Source organism: Arachis hypogaea, chromosome 13 (genome assembly GCF_003086295.3).
Source record: "Arachis hypogaea cultivar Tifrunner chromosome 13, arahy.Tifrunner.gnm2.J5K5, whole genome shotgun sequence".
NCBI classification, from domain to species: domain Eukaryota; kingdom Viridiplantae; phylum Streptophyta; class Magnoliopsida; order Fabales; family Fabaceae; genus Arachis; species Arachis hypogaea.
In genome coordinates, this window is record NC_092048.1 from 135,174,100 (window position 1) to 135,194,510 (window position 20,411).

Genomic DNA, 20,411 nt, shown 5'->3' on the forward strand with positions numbered 1-20,411 from the left:
ATATAATATATTAATATATATGTTTATCAATCATCACGGAGAAAATGTGGGATGCAAACAGAATTAGGTGTAAGCATTACAAAAGGTACATAGTGGTGTTGAAAATGAAGAGCTTTCACAAGTGAGGAGCTGGAAAATAAAGCAAAGTTGATAAGAACACAAAAATGGAAAAAAAAATGATTTGTGGTTAGTCACATGAAAACGGACGGTAGCAAAACATTAAGATGAGAGACACTTAGCCAACCACACAAGCAAAGCCAAACCCATTTGTTAACTTTATTTTTGTTGAGGTATGGCCTTGGGGTTGTGATTTTGTTTTATTTGAATCCCTTTTAATTTGCGGCGAACTGTATCATAGGCATCTTGATTGTTTGTTCATTGACTCATTTAAATCATACTGAATTATTTTAGATGCTCAAAAACAGCCGAAAAAAGGGAAAGAGGATTGAAGAAGAAAAGAATCCTGAAATAAGTAACTTTTCTTTCTAGAGAAAAGGAATCCAAAAATAGTATTGAGAAGATGAATGAATATAATTGATACAGATATTTATAATGCAATCGTGTAGTTGTAGAATGCAAGTCACCCATATTTAAATTAATTCAAAATAAATATGTTTAAATTGAGTTAGTTCAATATATAATTAATGTATACTATTTTGGTAATTATATATTGTTGGGTATATGAAGATGGTAAGATGACAAAATCTTATATTTATGTAGTGGTTTCAAGGCACGATTAGATCGCTTTTTTTAGAGAGATATTTGTCCCCACACTTAGTTGCTATAGGGTTAATGACAATACTCTCCCAGGATACAATGAAACCTAAGAATTTCTTAATTAGCAATAGTAAGAAATTTTCAACTCTCTTGAACAAAGAAAATCTCTTAATGGTTGAGTAATTTGTACACTTAGTACGTCATATCTGAAATAGTGAACAAGGACTTATTTATACATATTGCACATAGCAATTATGATTGGTTACGTATACAAATAGTTGTGTCTTTTCTATTGCCAATAGATACAATGTTTTGAATATACACAACTCTTAAAGAGTTGTGTCCCTTTAGCCAATAGACACAATGTTTTGAACATACACAATCCTTAAAAGGTTGTGTCCTTTCAACCAAATGGTACTAAACGGTTAGTAACCGTTTATTAATATTAATAATATTAATAATAATATCAATAATATTAATAATATTAATTAATCAAATTTGTAAATACCCTTCAATCCCCCACTGTTTACAAAATTTAAATATCATACAAGTATATGCATAAAGAATGTGTCACTAAGATTAAATATTCTTTTAGTGTAAATTTTAAAGTTCTAACGAAGTAATAGGTGTCTAATCGATTAAACCTATACTCCATATGCTAGTACCAAAATCCACACACATTACTTATACCTTCCAAGTTCAAGAGTTTACAATTTTAAGCACTTATATGGCCTTGTGCTCATCCTGGTTTCATGAATATTTACGAGAATAAAACCTCTAAAATTCTCGATTAGAGCGGCACCACTCTTATATTCATATAGGTGGAATCTTTTGATAGATAATATTATCATTCCATTAAGAGTTTAAACTCACCCTCCTAATTTATTATAAATAGCACTAAATCCTATACATTAGTGCTCCAATTGCTAAATAACTTGTTATTACCCATTAAACCTTGAAACTAGTGGTCTACTAGAATAAGGTTGGGTTCTCATCATTTAGCAATAATAGGTTTTAATCCCATTTTAGCAGTAGTTTCTTTGATTTTATCCCTTGACAAACCTTTAGTCAAAGGGTCTGCTAAATTTCCTTGAGATCTTATATAAGTAATGGTAATTACACCATCATCTATTAGTTGCCTCACAAACTCATGTCTCAAACTTATATGTCTAGACTTTCCATTATAAACCTTGTTATATGCTCGAGACATGGTTGATTCACTATCACAGAAGATTGAAATGGCTGTCGTCTGCTGTGGCCACAGCTTTATATCATATAACAAATTTCTTAACCATTCCGCTTCTTTACCTGCGGCTGATAAAGCTACAAACTCAGCCTTCATAGTAGAATGTGTAATACATGTTTTGAGGCCCAACTTATTGCTCCACCACCTATGGTGAAAATCCATCTTGAAGTGGATTTATTATCACTAAGATTTGTAATCCAACTTGCGTCGGAATAACCTTCTAAAACTATGGGATAATCACTATAATGTAATCCCAAGTTTATGGTTTTCTTGAGATAACCAATAACTCTTGTTATAGCTTTTCAATGTTGATTGCTAGGCTTTCTTGTAAACCTTGATAATTTGCACACAGCAAATGCTATATCAGGTCTAGTACAATGCATTGCATACATTAAACTTCCTATAGCACTAGCATATTCTAATTGTACTATAGGTCTTCCCATGTTTCCTTCTAATTTAAGATTAGGATCATACGCCGTATTGGATTCTTTAATTGTGAGATGATCAAACTTTTCCAATACCTTTTTAATATAATGAGATTGACTTAAAGTAAAGCCAACTTCATTCTTATGTACCTTTATGCCTAATATTGTATCAACTTCATTCAAATCCTTCATCTTGAATTTAGAAGTTAGATACTCCTTCGTTATACGAATTCCTTCTAAATTTGTTCCGATGATTAACATATCATCAACTTATAAACAAATAATTACTCCATAATCTTTAGTAAATTTTGAGTAAATACATTTATCCGCACTATTATGTGAGAAGCCATTTGATAACACCACTGAATCAAACTTCTCATGCCATTGTTTAGGCGCTTGTTTTAGCCCATACAAAGACTTAATTAATTTGCAAACTTTCTTTTCATTTCCGGGTAGCACATAGCCTTCCGGTTGCTCCATATAAATTTCTTCATTAAGATCTCCATTTAAGAAAGCCGTTTTAACATCCATTTGATGTATATGAAGCTTATGTATGGATGCTAATGCTATAAGAGCCCTAATGGAAGTCATTCTTGCCACAGGTGCGTAGGTATCAAAATAGTCTAGACCTTCTTATTGTCTAAACCCCTTGGCTACTAACCTTGCTTTAAAAGTTTGTAATGAACCATCAGTGTTATACTTTCTTCTAAATACCCACTTACATCCTATAGGCTTTGATTCTGGAGGTAAATCAACCAAGACCCAAGTATCGTTAGATAATATTGAGTCCATTTCATCGTTTATTGCTTCTTTCCAAAAAGCAGAATCCCTTGAAGCCATAGCCTCTTTGAACGTTTGAGGATCACCATCTATGTTCATCACAATAGGAATCTTGTTTGTTACAGAATTCCTAGTTCCTTCTACCAAAAAGGTGATAGCCTGAGAAGAAATAAAATCTGGACCCAAGTCCTTTTCTTTTCTTACTCTCAAGCTCTTCCTTGGTTCAATCAACTCTTTGTCGTTTAGACGTTTATTATTTTGATTATTTATTTCTTGTGAAATATTAGTATCATTTTGGAGATACTCTGAATTAAAAGTTGAATCATTGATAAATTTATTTTCAATAAATTCTACTTCTCTTGATTCAACAACTACATTAGACACTAAGTCTAATATTCTATATGCTTTAGAATTTTGAGCATATCCTATAAAAGCCCCTTTTATGGCTCTTGGCCCCAATTTAGTTCTCTTTTGATCAGGAACTCGATAAAAGGCTAAACACCCCCACACTTTAAGATAATTTAAATTAGGTTTCCTTCCTTTCCAAATTTCATAAAAACATTTCTATGTCTTGATGGTATCCTATTATGGATATGACATGATGTCAATAATGTTTCACCCCACAAATTGTAAGGCAATTTTGCATTTAGTAACATTGAATTAACCATATCCACTAAGGTACGGTTTTTCCTTTCTGCCAAACTATTTTGTTGCGGAGTATATGGAGCGGAAGATTCATGCACAATACCATGTAATTCACAAAAGTGATCAAATTCATTAGAAAAATATTCTCCACCTCGATCACTACGAAAAACTTTTATTTTCTTATTATGCATATTTTCTACTTCCATTTTATATTTCTTAAACATTTCAAAAGCTTCATCTTTATTTCTAAGCAAATACACATAAGTAAATCTAGAACAATCACCAATGAAGGTTATAAAGTATCTTTTTCCTCCTCTAGTAATATTGCCATTTAGTTCACAAATATCACTATGAATCAATTCTAATAAATGTGTATTTCTTTCAACCTTAGGAAAAGGTTTCTTAGTTATTTTAGATTGTATGCAAATATCACATTTCTTATTAAAATCCTTGTTACTAAGATTAATATAGTTACTCTTTTGCATATATTCAATTGATTTGTAATTTAAGTGTGCTAATCTACTATGCCATAAATCACAAGAATCAACAACATACAAGGAAACATTCACTTTATTAATACTAAGTTTAAACATGCCTTCAGTACAATATCCTTTTCCTATGAATACATCATTCTTAAGCAATATCACTTTATCGGATTCCATTACAACTTTGAATCCTTTCTTACACAAGAGACTAAAAGAAACTAAATTTTTCTCAAATCTGGAACATGAAGTACATTTATTAAACTTAATTTCTTTCCAGATGTAAAATTTAATTCCACACTTCCTTGATCACAAACTTTGGCTGAGTTATCATTGCCCATCAAGACTTCTCTATTATTCACTTCTTCATATGTTTTGAATTGGTTGCGATCATTGCAAACGTGAACAGTAGCCCCAGAATCTAACCACCACTCAAGTGATTTTCCTTGTGTTGCTATGTTGACTTCTGTAACCATGCCAATATGCATGTTTTGTACTTTTTCTACAACCATAGCAATTAGATCCTTCTCTTCCACTAAGTTGGTCTTTGATGCTTCCTTTTTCAGAAGTCTACATTCTTTGATATAGTGTCCTTTCTTGTGACAATGATAACACTCTCTTTGTCTCTTCTTATCTTGCTTTGAATCTTTAGAGAACTTTTTTTTTTCTTATTGATGTTATTTTCATCAATATGATTCACTTTAGAACTTTGAGAAAGATACACAGCATCACGTTTTCGAGTTTCCTCCTCTATACGTATATGCCTTAGTAATTTCTCAATTGAAGTCCTCACCAAGATGTAAAAGTTTCTTCCTATAACCATTCCAAGATGAAGGCAATTTTAAAATAATTACTCCAACTTGTAATGATTCAGGGATCACCACTTGTAGATCACGAAGTCTACTTACAAGGATTTGTAATTCATGAATTTGATCCATGACAGGCATAGTATCATTCATAATGAATTCAAAATATTTCATCATGATAAACTTATCTGTTCCTTGTCGTTCGGTATTGTACTTTTCTTCCAAAGACTTCTAAATCTCTAATGGTGATTGAATTGACATGTAGAGATCATAGAGTCGGTCGGATAAAGTGTTGAGGATATGACCTCGACATGCGAAAGTATCTTCATCACATTTCTTCTTCAATTGAACGATCTTTTCTTTCTCTTCCGGTGTGACGTTTTCAGCGGCATCGACAATTGGTGTAGTCTTTGGGTCAATCACATATGCAAGATTGAGAACCGAAAGAAGAAACATCATCTTGTCTTTCCAACGGTTGAAGTTCGTTCCATCAAAGCGATCTAACTTGACAAACTCTTGATTCATGACCTTGAACGTGGTGTTTTGATCTTGTGCCATCTTCAACTAATATCTCTCTAAAATTGTTGGGTATATGAAGATGGTAAGATGACAAAATCTTATATTTATGTAGTGGTTTCAAGACACGATTAGATCGCTTTCTTTAGAGAGATATTTGTCCCCACACTTAGTTGCTATAGGGTTAATGACAATACTCTCCCAAGATACAATGAAACCTAAGAATTTCTTAATTAGCAATAGTAAGAAATTCTCAACTCTCTTGAACAAAGAAAATCTCTTAATGGTTGAGTAATTTGTACACTTAGTACGTCATATCTGAAATAATGAACAAGGACTTATTTATACATATTGCACATAGCAATTATGATTGGTTACGTATACAAATGGTTGTGTCTTTTCTATTGCCAATAGATACAATGTTTTGAATATACACAACTCTTAAAGAATTGTGTCCCTTTAGCCAATAGACACAATGTTTTGAACATACATAATCCTTAAAAAGTTATATCCCTTCAACCAAATGGTACTAAACGGTTAGTAACCGTTTATTAATATTAATAATATTAATAATAATATCAATAATATTAATAATATTAATTAATCAAATTTATAAATACCCTTCATATATAACAAATTAATAAAATTTTATATTTGAATATTAAATTTAGGATAAAGCAAAAATAACAATATATACTATAAAAATATAATACTTTATTACTAATCTTACTACAAAGTATGTGTTTTAATTATGAAACATGACTTTTGGCTAAGTCAAGGAGAAGTATAACTCGAACTCGATTTCAAAAATAACACTAACTACAAATGATAAATTTAAAGGGTTAATATTCAAATTCGTCCCTGAAAGATTACGCAATCTTCATTTTCGTTCCTGAATGATTTTTTTTAATCAAATTAGTCTCTGAAAGATAACCTGTTAGTCAAATTAGTCACTCCGTTAGTTGGATGATGACGTGTCACGTTAAGTGTCACGTGGCATGATGACGTGACACGCCACGTGGCAGGTCAGTGACACGTGTCACTCGACATGTAAAAAGGTTTTTTATTAGTCAAAATAGTATTTTAAAATCTAGACATAAGTCATTTTCATCCCTCAAATTTTAAAAATTAGTCAAACTAGTCCTTATATAATTTTTTTTTATTTTTTTCTTCATAATATTAAATTTAAAATATTTTTTGATACTACTAATTTTAATAGAAATGTAATTGACAAACAAAACATTAGTAATTATATCTTTTCTTCTTAAAAATTTTTTCAATAAAATTATCTCTCTCCTTTAATTATTCTCAAAATATCTCTTATTCTTTTCTATTCTAAAATCTTTTTCTTACATTATTACATTTTGCTATATATATATATATATAAGTTCTCTGGTGACTAAGGTAGTAGTGACCAAAGGTGGCTAAAGATTGACCCATAAATAAGAGGTTGACATGTGAAATGGTTGATTATAATGAGAATCATTTTAAAAATATGTTTGTGTAAATTACATTAAAGCAAGGAGCCATAATTTTCACAAATTTTCAAAAAAAAATTTTGTGGGTCTTAGACAATGTAAACAAAAAATGGGAAAAGCTAAATTATAAGAAAAAAAAATATAAATACACTAAAAAGGGATAAACAAAAAATTGTGCAGTTAATAAAAATGAGAAACCAAGTAAAAAAAAATAAAAAATAAGAAACTACGACATTAATTTAAAGTTCATAAAAAAATCTTATTATTTTTTATTATTTTTAAATTTACGTAATTGAATTCCAAACCAATAAATTGAGTAAAACCTCATTTAATTGCATTATATTTTGATTTTTTTAATTTTTTATTATATATCTATTAATAATTATTGATTCTTTCTTTAAATGGATAATATAAGAAAGAGCTAAGCTGAAAACTTAAAATCAAAATTTGTCATATTATAAATTTTTAAGTTTATTTTTTTTCTATTCAAATATTTATATTAATAATTTAGTTTCTATTATATATTAGTTATATCTCTTAATTAATTTTTTATAATTAAAATTTGTGATTGAGTATATTTTATTTTTTTAATTTAATTTTTTGATTGATTATTTTTTAAATAGATGTATATGACAAAAATAAGAGATAAGAGAGGGGTATTTATTTCGGTAAATATTTTTAAAATTATTTATTTTGGTAATTATTACATTTATTTAATTTATAAAAATAAAAAATCCCACAAAAATGTGACCATTATCATTCTTTTCACTCGTCATTTTTACTTAGGTTTAATTACTATATTAGTCCCTATAGTTTTATCAAATTTATAATTAGATTTTTATATTTTTTTTTCAATTAGGTTTTTACATTGCTTTTAGTTTTTCAATTAGGTCATTGCTTTTAATTACTCTTTTATTGGCAATGACCTAATTGCAAAACTAAAAGCAATGTAAAAACCTAATTGAAAAAAAAAATAAAAATCTAATTATAAATTTAATAAAATTATAGGAACTAGTAGAGTAATTAAATCTAAGTAAAAATGACGAGTGAAAAGAATGATAATGGTCACATTTTTGTGGAATTTTTTATTTTTATAAATTAAATAAATTTAATAATTACCAAAATAAATAATTTTAAAAATATTTACCGAAATAAGTACCCCTCTTTTATCTCGTATATATCTATTTAAAAAATAATCAATAAAAAAATTAAATTAAAAAAATAAAATATACTCAATTACAAATTTTAATTATAAAAAATTAATTAAGAGATATAACTAATATATAATAGAAACCAAATTATTAATATAAATATTTGAATAGAAAAAAATAAACTTAAAACTTTATAATATGACAAATTTTGATTTTAAGTTTTCAGCTTAGCTCCTTCTTATATTATCCATTTAAAGAAAAAATCAATAATTATTAATAGATATATAATAAAAAATTAAAAAATCAAAATATAATGCAATTAAATGAGGTTTTACTCAATTTGTTGGTTTGGAATTCAATTACGTAAATTTAAAAATAACAAAAAATAATAAGATTTTTTTATGAACTTTAAATCAATGTCGTAGTTTCTTATTTTTTATTTTTTTTACTTGGTTTCTCATTTTTATTAATTGCACAATTTTTTGTTTATCCCTTTTTTGATGTATTTATATTTTTCTTTTTTTTCTTATAATTTAGCTTTTCCCACTTTTTGCCTACATTGTCGAAGGCCCACCAATTTTTTTTTAAAAATTTGTGAAAATTTTGGCTCCTTGCTTTAATGTAATTCACAAAAACATATTTTTAAAATGATTCTCGTTATAATCAACCATTTCACATGTCAACCTCTTATTTGTGGGTGAATCTTTGGCCACCCTTAGTCACTACTACCTTGGTCACCAGAGAACTTCTCTCTATATATATATACTCAAAATTAAAATGTATGTATTTATTAACCTAAACAAAGTTATATGCTCAAAATCAAAATTTATGTATGTTAACCTAAACAAAGTTATACCATTATTTTTTTTCTACTACATCTTTTTTTTCATTACGATATTACTTACATATAGGATGTAATAGTAGTGATACTTAGAGTCAAATTTTAAGAAGATTCACAAATTTTGCTTCAATTCCTATATAAACTGGTAGTGATAAACCAGTTTTTTCAATTATTGAGTTTTACTATATAAATTAAATAATAATAAAAATTATAATTTTAAAAAATATAAAAGATTTAAAATTTAAAATAATTACTATATTATTTAGTAAAATTTAAAATATTAAATTTTTAAATATATAATCAACAATAATTGATAAACTCATTTAAATAAAAAAAATTCACATAAAAAATTACAATTTGAAAATATAAAATTTTAAAAAACAAATGACAAAATAACTTTATAAAAATTTTATTATTTTATGTAAAGAGAATTTTGTTTATTAAGATTTAAAAAATAATATTAAAATTAGTACTATAAAAAATATTATAAATTTAATATTATAAAAAAAATATAAGGACTAGTTTGACTAATTTTTAAAATTTGAGGGATGAAAATGACTTACGTCTGAACTTTCAAGGACTATTTTGACTAATAAAAAACTTTTTTACATGTCAAGTGACATGTGGCACTTAACATGACACGTCATCATCCAACTGACGGAATGACTAATTTGACTAGCAATTTATCTTTCAGGGACTAATTTAATTAAAAAAATTATTCGGGGACGAAAATGAAGATTGTGTAATCTTTCAAAGACGAATTTGAGCATTAACCCTAAATCTAAACTTGACAAAAATAAATTTTGGATTCGACTAAATCTTGAACACCTTTATTGGCAAGTATTTTTCGTATAAAATTTTCAAAAATTAATACTACATGATAAAGTTATGACAAAATTCATTTAAAATACATTTGCCATAATTGATTAATTTTCAATAAAGGAGCCTAAATATTATTGGAACTTAATCTAAACGGGAGTAAATAAAAATTTAAATAAACATTTTAGATTCCAAATGTGAAGTTGTTAATGAAATGACTTATGCATGTGAGAATTTTCTAGGCTTCGTTTTCCGCCCTAACTTAAAATAAAGTTCAATTACAAGTAGTGTATTTTTGTTGAGCTAGCTCTCATATACAAAGATTTTTTTAAATGAAAAGAAAATTCATGTTTAAACGTTTAGATAGAATTCTTAAGTAGAATGGAGTGCAAATAACGTGGATAATGGGTTGCACTCTTAGATCCAAATGACCATGAAAAAAAATCCCAACCTAATTATTCATTTATATTTTTACTTTTATCTTTTATCTCCATTAAACCTTAATTTCATCTTTTCCAATGCCATCTCCCCCTGTACCATCATCCACCGTTGTCGGTCACAAAGTTTCTATGCACTGCTACCATTGCATCTCTATAGTGCACTGCCGCTCCACTTACATGGTTCGTCGTCGCTGCCTCTCCCTCCACGTCGCGCTACCGTGTCTCTTCCTCTTACCTCGCGTACTGTTATTCATCCACTTTTGAAGCCTGTAAAGCGGGGCCTCTTCCTCTACCTCATCGCGTTCTGTCACTGTTCCAATGCTGCATCTCTGGCCAACTCTCCACGTCGCGCCGTCGAGTCTTTCCTATTTTCCACCGTGCGTCACTGGTATTCATTCACTCCATTAGTATACAGTAGATTAGTATATAGTATACAGTTAGGGTTTTATGTTACTGAGTGTTAGAGTATAATTAGGATTAATTAGCATCAATTATAATTATTTAGCATAACTGTATATTTATTCTAGGATATTACACTTTTATTACTTTGATTTTTTAGCATTTATATATAGCCTTGTATATTGTATTATTTTTCAATTCACTGAATAATAGATAACCCTTTCTTTAGATTACTCTCTTGTTTCTAACATGGTATCAAGAGCATAGGTTTTTTTTCCAAGAAAAATCGTTCCTAGCCTTTCATGTTTTCTTCTTCCGACAACCTCTTTGTACCTGTTTTCGATCTCTTTCCCAATGTTTTCCTTTGTCAGTGACCACCCCATTCTCTTCGTCTTGTCGTCCGGAGTCCAACGAGCCCAACCACTTCGCCAGAAACGCCCTAATGTGCTGCCACGTGCCACCGCAAGCTCCCTACCCGCCATCACCTCTTCTTCATTCCAGACGCATCCAGAACTATTGATCTGCATCCCAAATCAATGCTCCAGAACTGTCCACATGTTGAAGACACATAGCTTCAATCAACCTGCGCTCCACATCCGCGCTCTAGGTCACTGTTGTGTCATCCTTGACGTGTTTTTTTTCTCCAATTTAGCGTCGCCACGTGTCCTCTTCTGCTGATGTGGCTGCTGACATGGCAGATAATGGGACCTTCTCTAAGATTTTTTGGTGACCTTTTTTTTTATTTTGTCCTCTGTTTTCTCGATTTCTGTCCCGACTTTGTAGTTTCTTCTCTCTTTCTTCTTTGTCTCTACTATTATGAAAAAATCGGATATTTTTCAGCCTATAGACAGGCAAGGGTAAATTTTGCTGAAATTGTCATCGTTTTTGTCACCTACTCCCAGACTACTCCTCTATTGAATGTTGAAAGTGCAAGCAAAAAAGATATATTGGCTTTAATTGCCCAATATTGTGTTGCCATTATTGCAAGCTCTTGGGACATTTAATTATTACATGTCCTACTCGCCCACCACGTTCTAATCAAATCAAGTATCATTCTCATCCAAACTTCTCCAAGAATGTGCCTGCTACTGCTGCTACTGAATCTATCAGATATGCTTATCTTAACCCGTCTCCTGTCTCTCTATTTGATATTGCGTCTCTTTTTAAGTATCTTCTCTTCTCTTCTGGTAATACTCTTGCTGTTTTTTTCACTCCTCCAGGTAATTCTAAATAGTATTTTGATTCCGGTTACTTTCATCACATGTCTCCTTTATGTCCTCTTTTTCTCGTCTTTGTCTACCACTACAAATGCACCATCTGTCAACATTGTTGATGGTTCCCTCTTGCATGCGACATATAAGTGTTTTATTTCACAGTCAAATCTTAATCTCCCTGATAGTTATTTTATTCCAAAATTAAACTTTAATATTATTTCTATTGGTCAACTTGTTGATCTCAGTTTTCATGTCAATTTTTCTATTTCTAATTGTTACGTGCAGGATCGTCGGACGGGATAAATTATCGGGACTGGACGTAAGGTTGGAAGGTTGTTTGAACTCGAGAATCTTCATATTCCTCATACGTCAAATCTCTATATTTTTTCTTCTCCATCTACCTTTTACTTGTGGCATCACCGTCTTGCCAACAACTCCTTAGAAAAATTGCGTCCTCTTGTGTCTTAGAGTATTTTAGGTCAGGTTAATAATGAGTCTTTTGATTGTATTTCTTGTCAAACTGCAAATCAACCAGCTTTATCTTTTCACAATAATTCATCTCTTGCTTGCTCTCCTTTTAATCTTATCCACTTTGATGTTTGAGGCTCTGCTCCCACCACTTATATGGGTGAGGCTCAATACTTTGTAGTTTTCAGTGATGATTATTCACGCTTTACTTGGTTTATTTAATGATTAATTGCCATGGGCTGCCTCTGATTTATATTAATTTTGTCACTATGATTAAAACTCAGTTTTCTAAAGTCATTAAAGTTTTTCAACATGATAATGTTATGGAATACCATGACTACAAACTTTTAAATTTTCTTGCTGAATAGGGTAATTTGTTTGAGTTTTTTGCCCTAGTACGTCTTAACAAAATAGACGGGTTAAATGCAAACACCATCACATTCTTGACTCTATTCGTGCAATGCTTATTTCTTCTATGTGTCCTGAGCGTACTTGGGGTGAAGATGTTCTCACTGTTGTCCATGTTATCAATAGACTTCCTTCTTCTGTCCTTTGTAATATTACTCCCTTTGAGCATCTTTATCATGCCTATCCAGATTTCAGTTCTCTGAGTTTTTGGTTGTGCTTGTTTTGTTCTTCTTCAGCCTCATGAACATAGTAAATTTGAACCTCGGTCTCGCATGTGCTATTTTCTTGGTTATGGCACTGAACACAAGGGTTATCGTTGTTGATATCCTCTCTCTAGACGTATTCGTATCTCTTGCCATGTTGTATTTTGGGAGCATCACCTGTTTTCTAGGTTCTCTTCATTTGAGTCCATTCTTCCTACTCAGTTACCATTTTTCAATAACCCAAATGTTAATCTTTTTTTCTAGTGATGATTCTACAAGTTCTATCTCAAGTCAACCTCTTGAGCCACATACTTTTCCGCCTTCGCCTTCTCCCAATGATTCCAGATCGGACGATGATCCTACTCCTGCTGTCATGCCTCCTCCTTTCCATTGTTCTTCTAGAATAAGAAACCACCACCTCATCTTCTTGATTATAATTGTTTTTCTACTATTTTTCATCACCATGAACCTAAGTCATTTCGAGAAGTCTCCACAAATTCAAATTGGTAGAAAGCAATGTAGGAAGAAATTCAGGCACTTGAAAAAGCACACACTTGAGACTTGGTTGATCCTCTTTCTGATCACAAAATTGTGGCTAGTAGATGAGTATACAAGATCAAGAGTTGCTCTGATGGTTCTATTAACCATTATAAGGTGCGGTTGCTTGCTCAAGGATGTACGCAAGAGTATGGTATTGATTATGAAGAGACTTTTACTCATGTTGCTTGTCTCACATCTGTTCGCGCTCTTCTTGCCATTATTGTGGTAAAAAAATAGTATCTCAGTCAAATAGATGTGAAGAATGCATTTCTTAACAGGGATTTGAAAAAGAATGTCTATATGAAACCACCCTGGGGATATCCTTTTCTTCTAGCAAAGTCTGTCTCCTTTGGGAGGCATTTTATGGTCTTAAGCAAGCTCTTCGTGAATGGTTTGACAAGTTCAGTACCACTATATGTAATCTCGGTTTTACTTGTAGCCTTTACGAGAATGCTCTCTTTATTTGTAAAAGTGAATATGGGGTTGTTCTTTTACTTTTGTATGTTGATGACATTATCATTACTGGAGACGATGTTGATGGTATCTCTGATCTTAAAGCATCCCTTCACCACCCTTTTGAGATGAAATATCTTTGTTCTCTCAGTTATTTTCTTGGTCTTGAAGTCATTTCCTCATATGACGACATCTATCTCTCTCAAGCTAAGTATGTTTCTGACCTTCTTGCTCGAGCCGGATTACAGATAGTCGCACTAAGTCTACTCCTCTTGAGCCTAATGTTCGGTTTACTCCTATGGATGGCTCTATTTTGGATAATCCATCTCTTTATTGATAGTTAGTTGGAGGTCTTGTCTACTTGACTGTCACAAAACCAGACATTGCCTATCCAGTTCATGTTCTTAGCTAGTTCTTGTCAGCTCCTCGTACTACTCATTATGTTGCAGTTCTTTGAATTATTCGCTACATTAAAGGTACTCTTTTTCATGGTCTTCACTTTTCTGCCCACTAATCCTTAACTCTTGAGGCGTACTCAAATGCTAATTGGGCTGATGATTTCACTGATCGTCGTTCTACTACTGATTATTGTTTGTTTCTTAGTGATTCTCTCATTTTCTGGCAAGCCAAGAAACAAACATTCACTGCTCGATCAAGCACTAAAGCTAAATATCGTACTCTTGCTGACACCACTGCTGAGGTTGTCTCGATTCATTGGCTTCTCGAAGACTTGGGTGCCCCTCAGTCGTCCCCAACTGATGTTTATTGTGACAACCGCAGTACTATTCAGATTGCTCATAATTATGTTTTTCATTAACACACCAAACACATTGAGATTGATTGCCATTTTTTCCGGCAACGTCTCTTTATTGATGTTGTTCGTCTCGTAACTGTTGGGACTCTGGATCAGACTGCTGATATCTTTACGAAAGCTCATCATCCTACTCGTTTCTGGACTCTAATGTCCAAACTCAAGATGGTACCTTTAGCTCCCACTTGAGTTTGAGGAGGATGTTAGAGTATAATTAGGATTAATTAGCATCAATTATAATTATTTAGCATATATGTATATTTATTATAGGATATTACGCTTTTATTGCTTTGATTCTTCTAACATCAATATATAGCCTTATATATTGTATTATTCTTCAACTCACTGAATAATAGACAACCTTTTTTTTAGATTACTCTCTTGTTTCTAACACTGAGGATGTTTCTTTTCTTGTTAAACTGTGCTTCTTTTTATATGCCATGGATATTTCTTTTTATGCATATAAGATATTTGATGTTTCTTTTTATATCACTGGATATTTCTTTTTTATTCATGTATTATACTGGATGTTTCTTTTTAACGTGCACCTCGTGTTAGATCTCCAGCGACGACGGCAAATTGTGGAGGCGGAGACGGGACGCAATGTGACGGTGCAATGAGAGAGAATGGGACGTAGTATGAATGTGTGTTTAGAGAAAGTTAGGTTGTCTAATCCTAATTATTCAAATTTAAAAATATAATTATTTCTAATTAATTAAAAATATGATTTTTGAAATTAATTTAATATTCTTTTTTTAGCTTGTTGTTTACCTTCTTCACAATGAACGTTATTTTTTTTATACTTTCTTCTAGATAAACGTACTACTAGTATTTATGTTTTGGTGTTGTATGTAACAATTTTGCAATTCTTGACTTTATAGAAAAAGTAATTTTGCATGCATGCGAAACAATAAAAGAAAGTCTTAAACGTTATTTTATGTTTTATGTCTGCAAAATAGGAAAAAAGAGATATTTAAATAAGGCAGACATCACCAGCATGGTTGTTTTTATATTTGATAAATTTTTGAATGGTGTAAAAAGTGAAAGAAGAAAAAATAAGAAAAAAGTGAAAAAAAAAGGAAGAAGACGAAGATAAAAAATAGAAGAAAAGAAAAAGAAGCAGGAATGAATTAATAATGCATAATATTAACATTAATTGACTGTAAAATTATTTTTTAAATTTTATCTTATATTGTATGACAAAAATAATTTTAATCATTTGAATATGTTATATTATTTGAATATAGATTAGGAATATATAATAAAATTTAGATTTAGAGTTTAGAATTAATATCCTATTTGAATTTAAATTAGAAAAGTTAAATTTTAGATTCTATTCACTAAGCTTTTATTTTAGAATTGAAATCAGATAAATTAGATTTTATGCCATGTTGACTAATCTTTCATTGGAATGCGAAGTAGTTCTATTTTGCAGCAAAAAAATTTCTCTTCAGCAAAAATTTCTCTAAGTCTATTTTGTATACTATAAAAGTGACATTAACCGAGCCAGAAGTATAATATTTTAGTCTCTAAAATTTAAAAAAATACACTACATTAGTTCTATAACCATTTTTTTGTCAACTGAATGATAACATCGTAAGCGACGTGACACAATCTTTACCACGTTGGACATACTAACGGCTAGCTGAACTAGCAAATTAGTCTTATTGCACCAATTTAGTCATTGTCTTCTTTATGACTCCAAATTTATAAAAAAACATTTAGGTTAACATTCTTCTTTTTCTCCTTCTTATTCTTCTTGTTGTTGGGCAAGAGATTGGAGATTGATCCATATTGAAAAGGAAGTAAGAGTATATATAGAGGTATTGAAAGACTTTGAAATTGTCAAATTGGAGATATTTTTATTCAGATTGATCCAACGTGACAAGAACTGTGCCATGTTGCTCATTGCATTAACATTCAGTAGACGGAAAATAAATGTAAAATTAACATGGTCTATTTTTTCAAATTTAAGGGACTAAAATAGTGAAATTGAAATTCGGAAGACTATTTCAATACAATCCACCAACTTCAATGTCCACTTTAAAAATTGTAGGTAGCATCTACGAAATTGTACTCTCTATCTTTTGCAATTTGAGCTTGCGAAATCTGCGGTTGCGAAATTGTTATATACCACGTAAAAATATAAATAATGTTATATTTGTCGAAAATGGTAAATATCTTTTTTTTTTATTTTAAAAAAGGCCCATATACGAACGGTAGAATAAATTAAAAATGATATGATTTATTTTTCAATCAACAAAATTATTGGTAGTGCACTTTCAAATTATCTATTTTATTTCATTTTATTTGCCAATTGATTTTTTCTTGTCCCAAGAGATTTCCAATTTTTTTAAAGATTGGGCGTTAAGATTCTACTCCTTGGGCTTGTTGGGTTGTAACTTGAGAAGGTGGTTAATGTCTTAATGAAACAATGGCCCAAAATAAAACTTATTGAAGGTTGCGGAAATGACACGAGGAAAACCAAAAAATTAATAAAAATAAAAAATAAAAATCAAGGAGAAATATCCAAAAATATAAAAGTAATATATAAATAAATAATTTGTTTAGGGTTTAGGGTTCTAGTCTTCAAAGTTAAATCGCACACAGAAGGTGAAAAGGAAGTGGCGCAGGATCGATTTGAAGGTTAGGAGCTAGCTAATTGGTAAGTCAATGAATCTTCAAGGCAATTTGCTTAGCATGTTCTGCTTCTATTTTGTTTGGTCAGTCAGAAAATGAGGCGAAGAATAAATTGGAGAAAATATTGTCATGTTTTATATTATAATTTTTATGCGTGATGAAAAAGGATTTCAAGATTTCTTTGGAAAAAGGAACCTATTTTTCATTACTTTCTTTTGTTGATAATTTTTCTCTGAACACTTTCCCCAATTTCCGAGTAGGCACCCATGTGCATATATTTACTATCTTATTTCAGTGTATATCGTGAACTAGTTGGTTAGATGCACATGACTCTTGATTATTTCTCATTATTTTCATACTTTTGCTGTTATTAACCCTAAATCCTAGGTATAGAAATAATTCTTGTATTTGTTATTAGGTGTTTCTACTTTATGTACATGTTGATGCTCAAGGTTTTGTATTTTTCCATTGCAGTAATTTACTGAGATATTATCCACAATGTATCTTCAGTTTTACATAAATGACAATGGTGATAAAGTTTACACTACCAAGGTAAATTATCCCTAAATCCATATTGAGAATTTAACATGTTTTTATTTTTTCTTTTTTAAATTGAACTTGGTAGTTCGAAAACTCAACTTGTTAATGCTAATTTAAGTTTAGAACTTGGAAGTATTGAACAAAAATATCATGCTATTTTTGCTCCATTTAAATTGATTGTTGTAATGATATATGATTCTTGAGAGTTATAGATAAGCTGTGTATTATTGACCCTCCACAACTCCCGTAAGGTTTTTATGGTAAGATTACCTGAACATTGATATAAATAAGATGTTTGAAACATTGCAAGTTTGTAGACATTTAACTTGCAAATTGACAACTATGCTTGTAGACATGTGCCATTGAATTTTTCTTTTTTGGTTCTTTTAAGCAAAGCTTTATGTGTCCCGAGATAAAAGAAATCGCTTTGTGATGACACGAATGATATACTACCGATGATTATTCAATTGTCAATTGGACCTTCTCTTTGTGAATTCATTGCATGAAAGACAAGTGTGGACATTGTGGCCTCTCGATTGTAGAAGTTTAGGTTGCACTAAATGTTAGCTGCTTTGTGTTTGCAGAAGGAAACACCACTAGGTTTGGCCACACAATCTGCTCACCCAGGTAGCTATAAATGAGTAATCTCTGTAGTTGTTTAGCTCTGCTGCCCTTGCTCTGTTCAATGTTTTTTGCATTAACTGAACATTTATTTTTTTATTCATTTATATTTTTTGGATAAATTCTAGAAATCAAAATATACACTTAAGGGTCCCCACTTATATGTAAGTCTTGTAAATGAGTTCGAGTCATCCGTTCTTGCTAGCAATCTGAGTTGCTCTATTGAAGGCTAGTACTTATATTTTATACATGCGGTACAGCGGTAGTCATGTTGGAAATTGGAACTTAATAATTGGGACTGATCATGTCCTGTTTCACTAAGATCTTACTTATTGAGGTTTGTGCCTTTTGTATTGCATATTCATGGTAGAGGTGCCAAACTTATTTTAGCAATTGCAAGAACACCTCTAACCCTTGCACTTAGACACATTAGTGTATGCTGTAGTCCTTGTTTGATTTCAGTCTCAGGTCATCAACATCAAACATGTAGTGCAGCTCTTTTGAAATGAGAGGAAATGCTAATGATAGTTCAATCTGAAGCTCATTTTTAAGAGTAATGATATACCAATTTATCTTCTTAAATCTTAAACATCCTCCTAATTTAAAATAAAAGCAACAAGATAAGGATTAGGTGCATTATTAAGTCGAATCTCTCAGTGGATAAGTTATGTGGATTTTCTTTTCTCTTTCCATTTATTTTGCTTTTGAAACAGCATTAATTGATTAGTTTTGGTTCATTGATGTGAGTGTATTATTGTTTCTTGATATGCAGCACGCTTTTCGCCAGATGACAAATACTCCCGGCAAAGAGTTCTTCTGAAGAAGCGTTTTGGTCTGTTGCCAACACAGCAGCCACCTCCCAAGTACTAAGATATACGCATAGCTATTATTTGTGCCATCGCCTTTCACTCCCTGTTTGTTTTGCTCCTTGATGACTTGGTGTGAAAGTTATGTATCTCAGATATTATTTGCCACATTTAATGTTAAATGAATTAAGCTGTTGAACATTTAGTTTGAGGACTGTATCTTAACAAGTCTCGTATATTTTTTATTGTTCTGTGGAATTTTTCAAACTTCAAGTTATGACGAATATCATAACTCTGAAAAGGAAAAATAATGTTTTCATCTTTTTCCTACTTTCTTGAAAACTAGTATGTGATTCAGATAGTAGCCAGATACATTAATTTGCCTTATTGAATCAATGTGAATTAGGTTGGTTTCTTTGATACATCTCTGGAGGCATATTAAAAATTTGAGATGTGGTTAATTTTATTTCACACGTCAGCAGATTTTAGTAATACGTTAGTATTTTTGAAAAAACTAATTAAATTGTTGAAATTTTAAAGGAACAAATAGATTTATAAATGATTTTCCAAAAACTATTAAGAGCATTAAGAGCAACTCCAATGCTAAGAAATAGAGTTCCTCTTCTGATATATGGGGACTCAATTACCATTGGAGTGAAAAGGAAAAGAGGGCTCTTCACGGGGATAAGGTTGAGAGTTCCTCTAAGCAGGGACTTGCAGCAACCAATAAAATCATGCCATGTGGTAAGTTAATAAAAAAAATAAAAAATATATTAAATATATATATTAAATACTTATATATCTAATTAATTAATTATTTATATTAATTATTTAATAATTAGTTATATTAAATTATAATTAATATAAATAATTGTTAAATCAATATCAAATATTATTTATATTGTTATATTAAATCATAATTAATTAAATTTATTTTACATAAAAAATAAATTTAATTTTTA

At 30.6% G+C, this 20,411-nt stretch overlaps 1 protein-coding gene across 1 annotated transcript; it reads left to right on the forward strand.

Annotated features, from left to right (window-relative positions):
- Nucleotides 1-17,320: 17,320 nt before the first annotated feature.
- LOC112733870 (H/ACA ribonucleoprotein complex subunit 3-like protein) lies at nucleotides 17,321-19,654 on the forward strand. The gene is made up of 4 exons (XM_025782967.3): nucleotides 17,321-17,507; nucleotides 17,957-18,034; nucleotides 18,607-18,649; nucleotides 19,416-19,654. Exons 2-4 carry the CDS (start codon nucleotides 17,981-17,983, stop codon nucleotides 19,511-19,513), a joined length of 195 nt encoding a protein of 64 aa, XP_025638752.1. The 5' UTR covers nucleotides 17,321-17,507; nucleotides 17,957-17,980; the 3' UTR covers nucleotides 19,514-19,654.
- The last annotated feature ends 757 nt before the right edge of the window (nucleotides 19,655-20,411 follow it).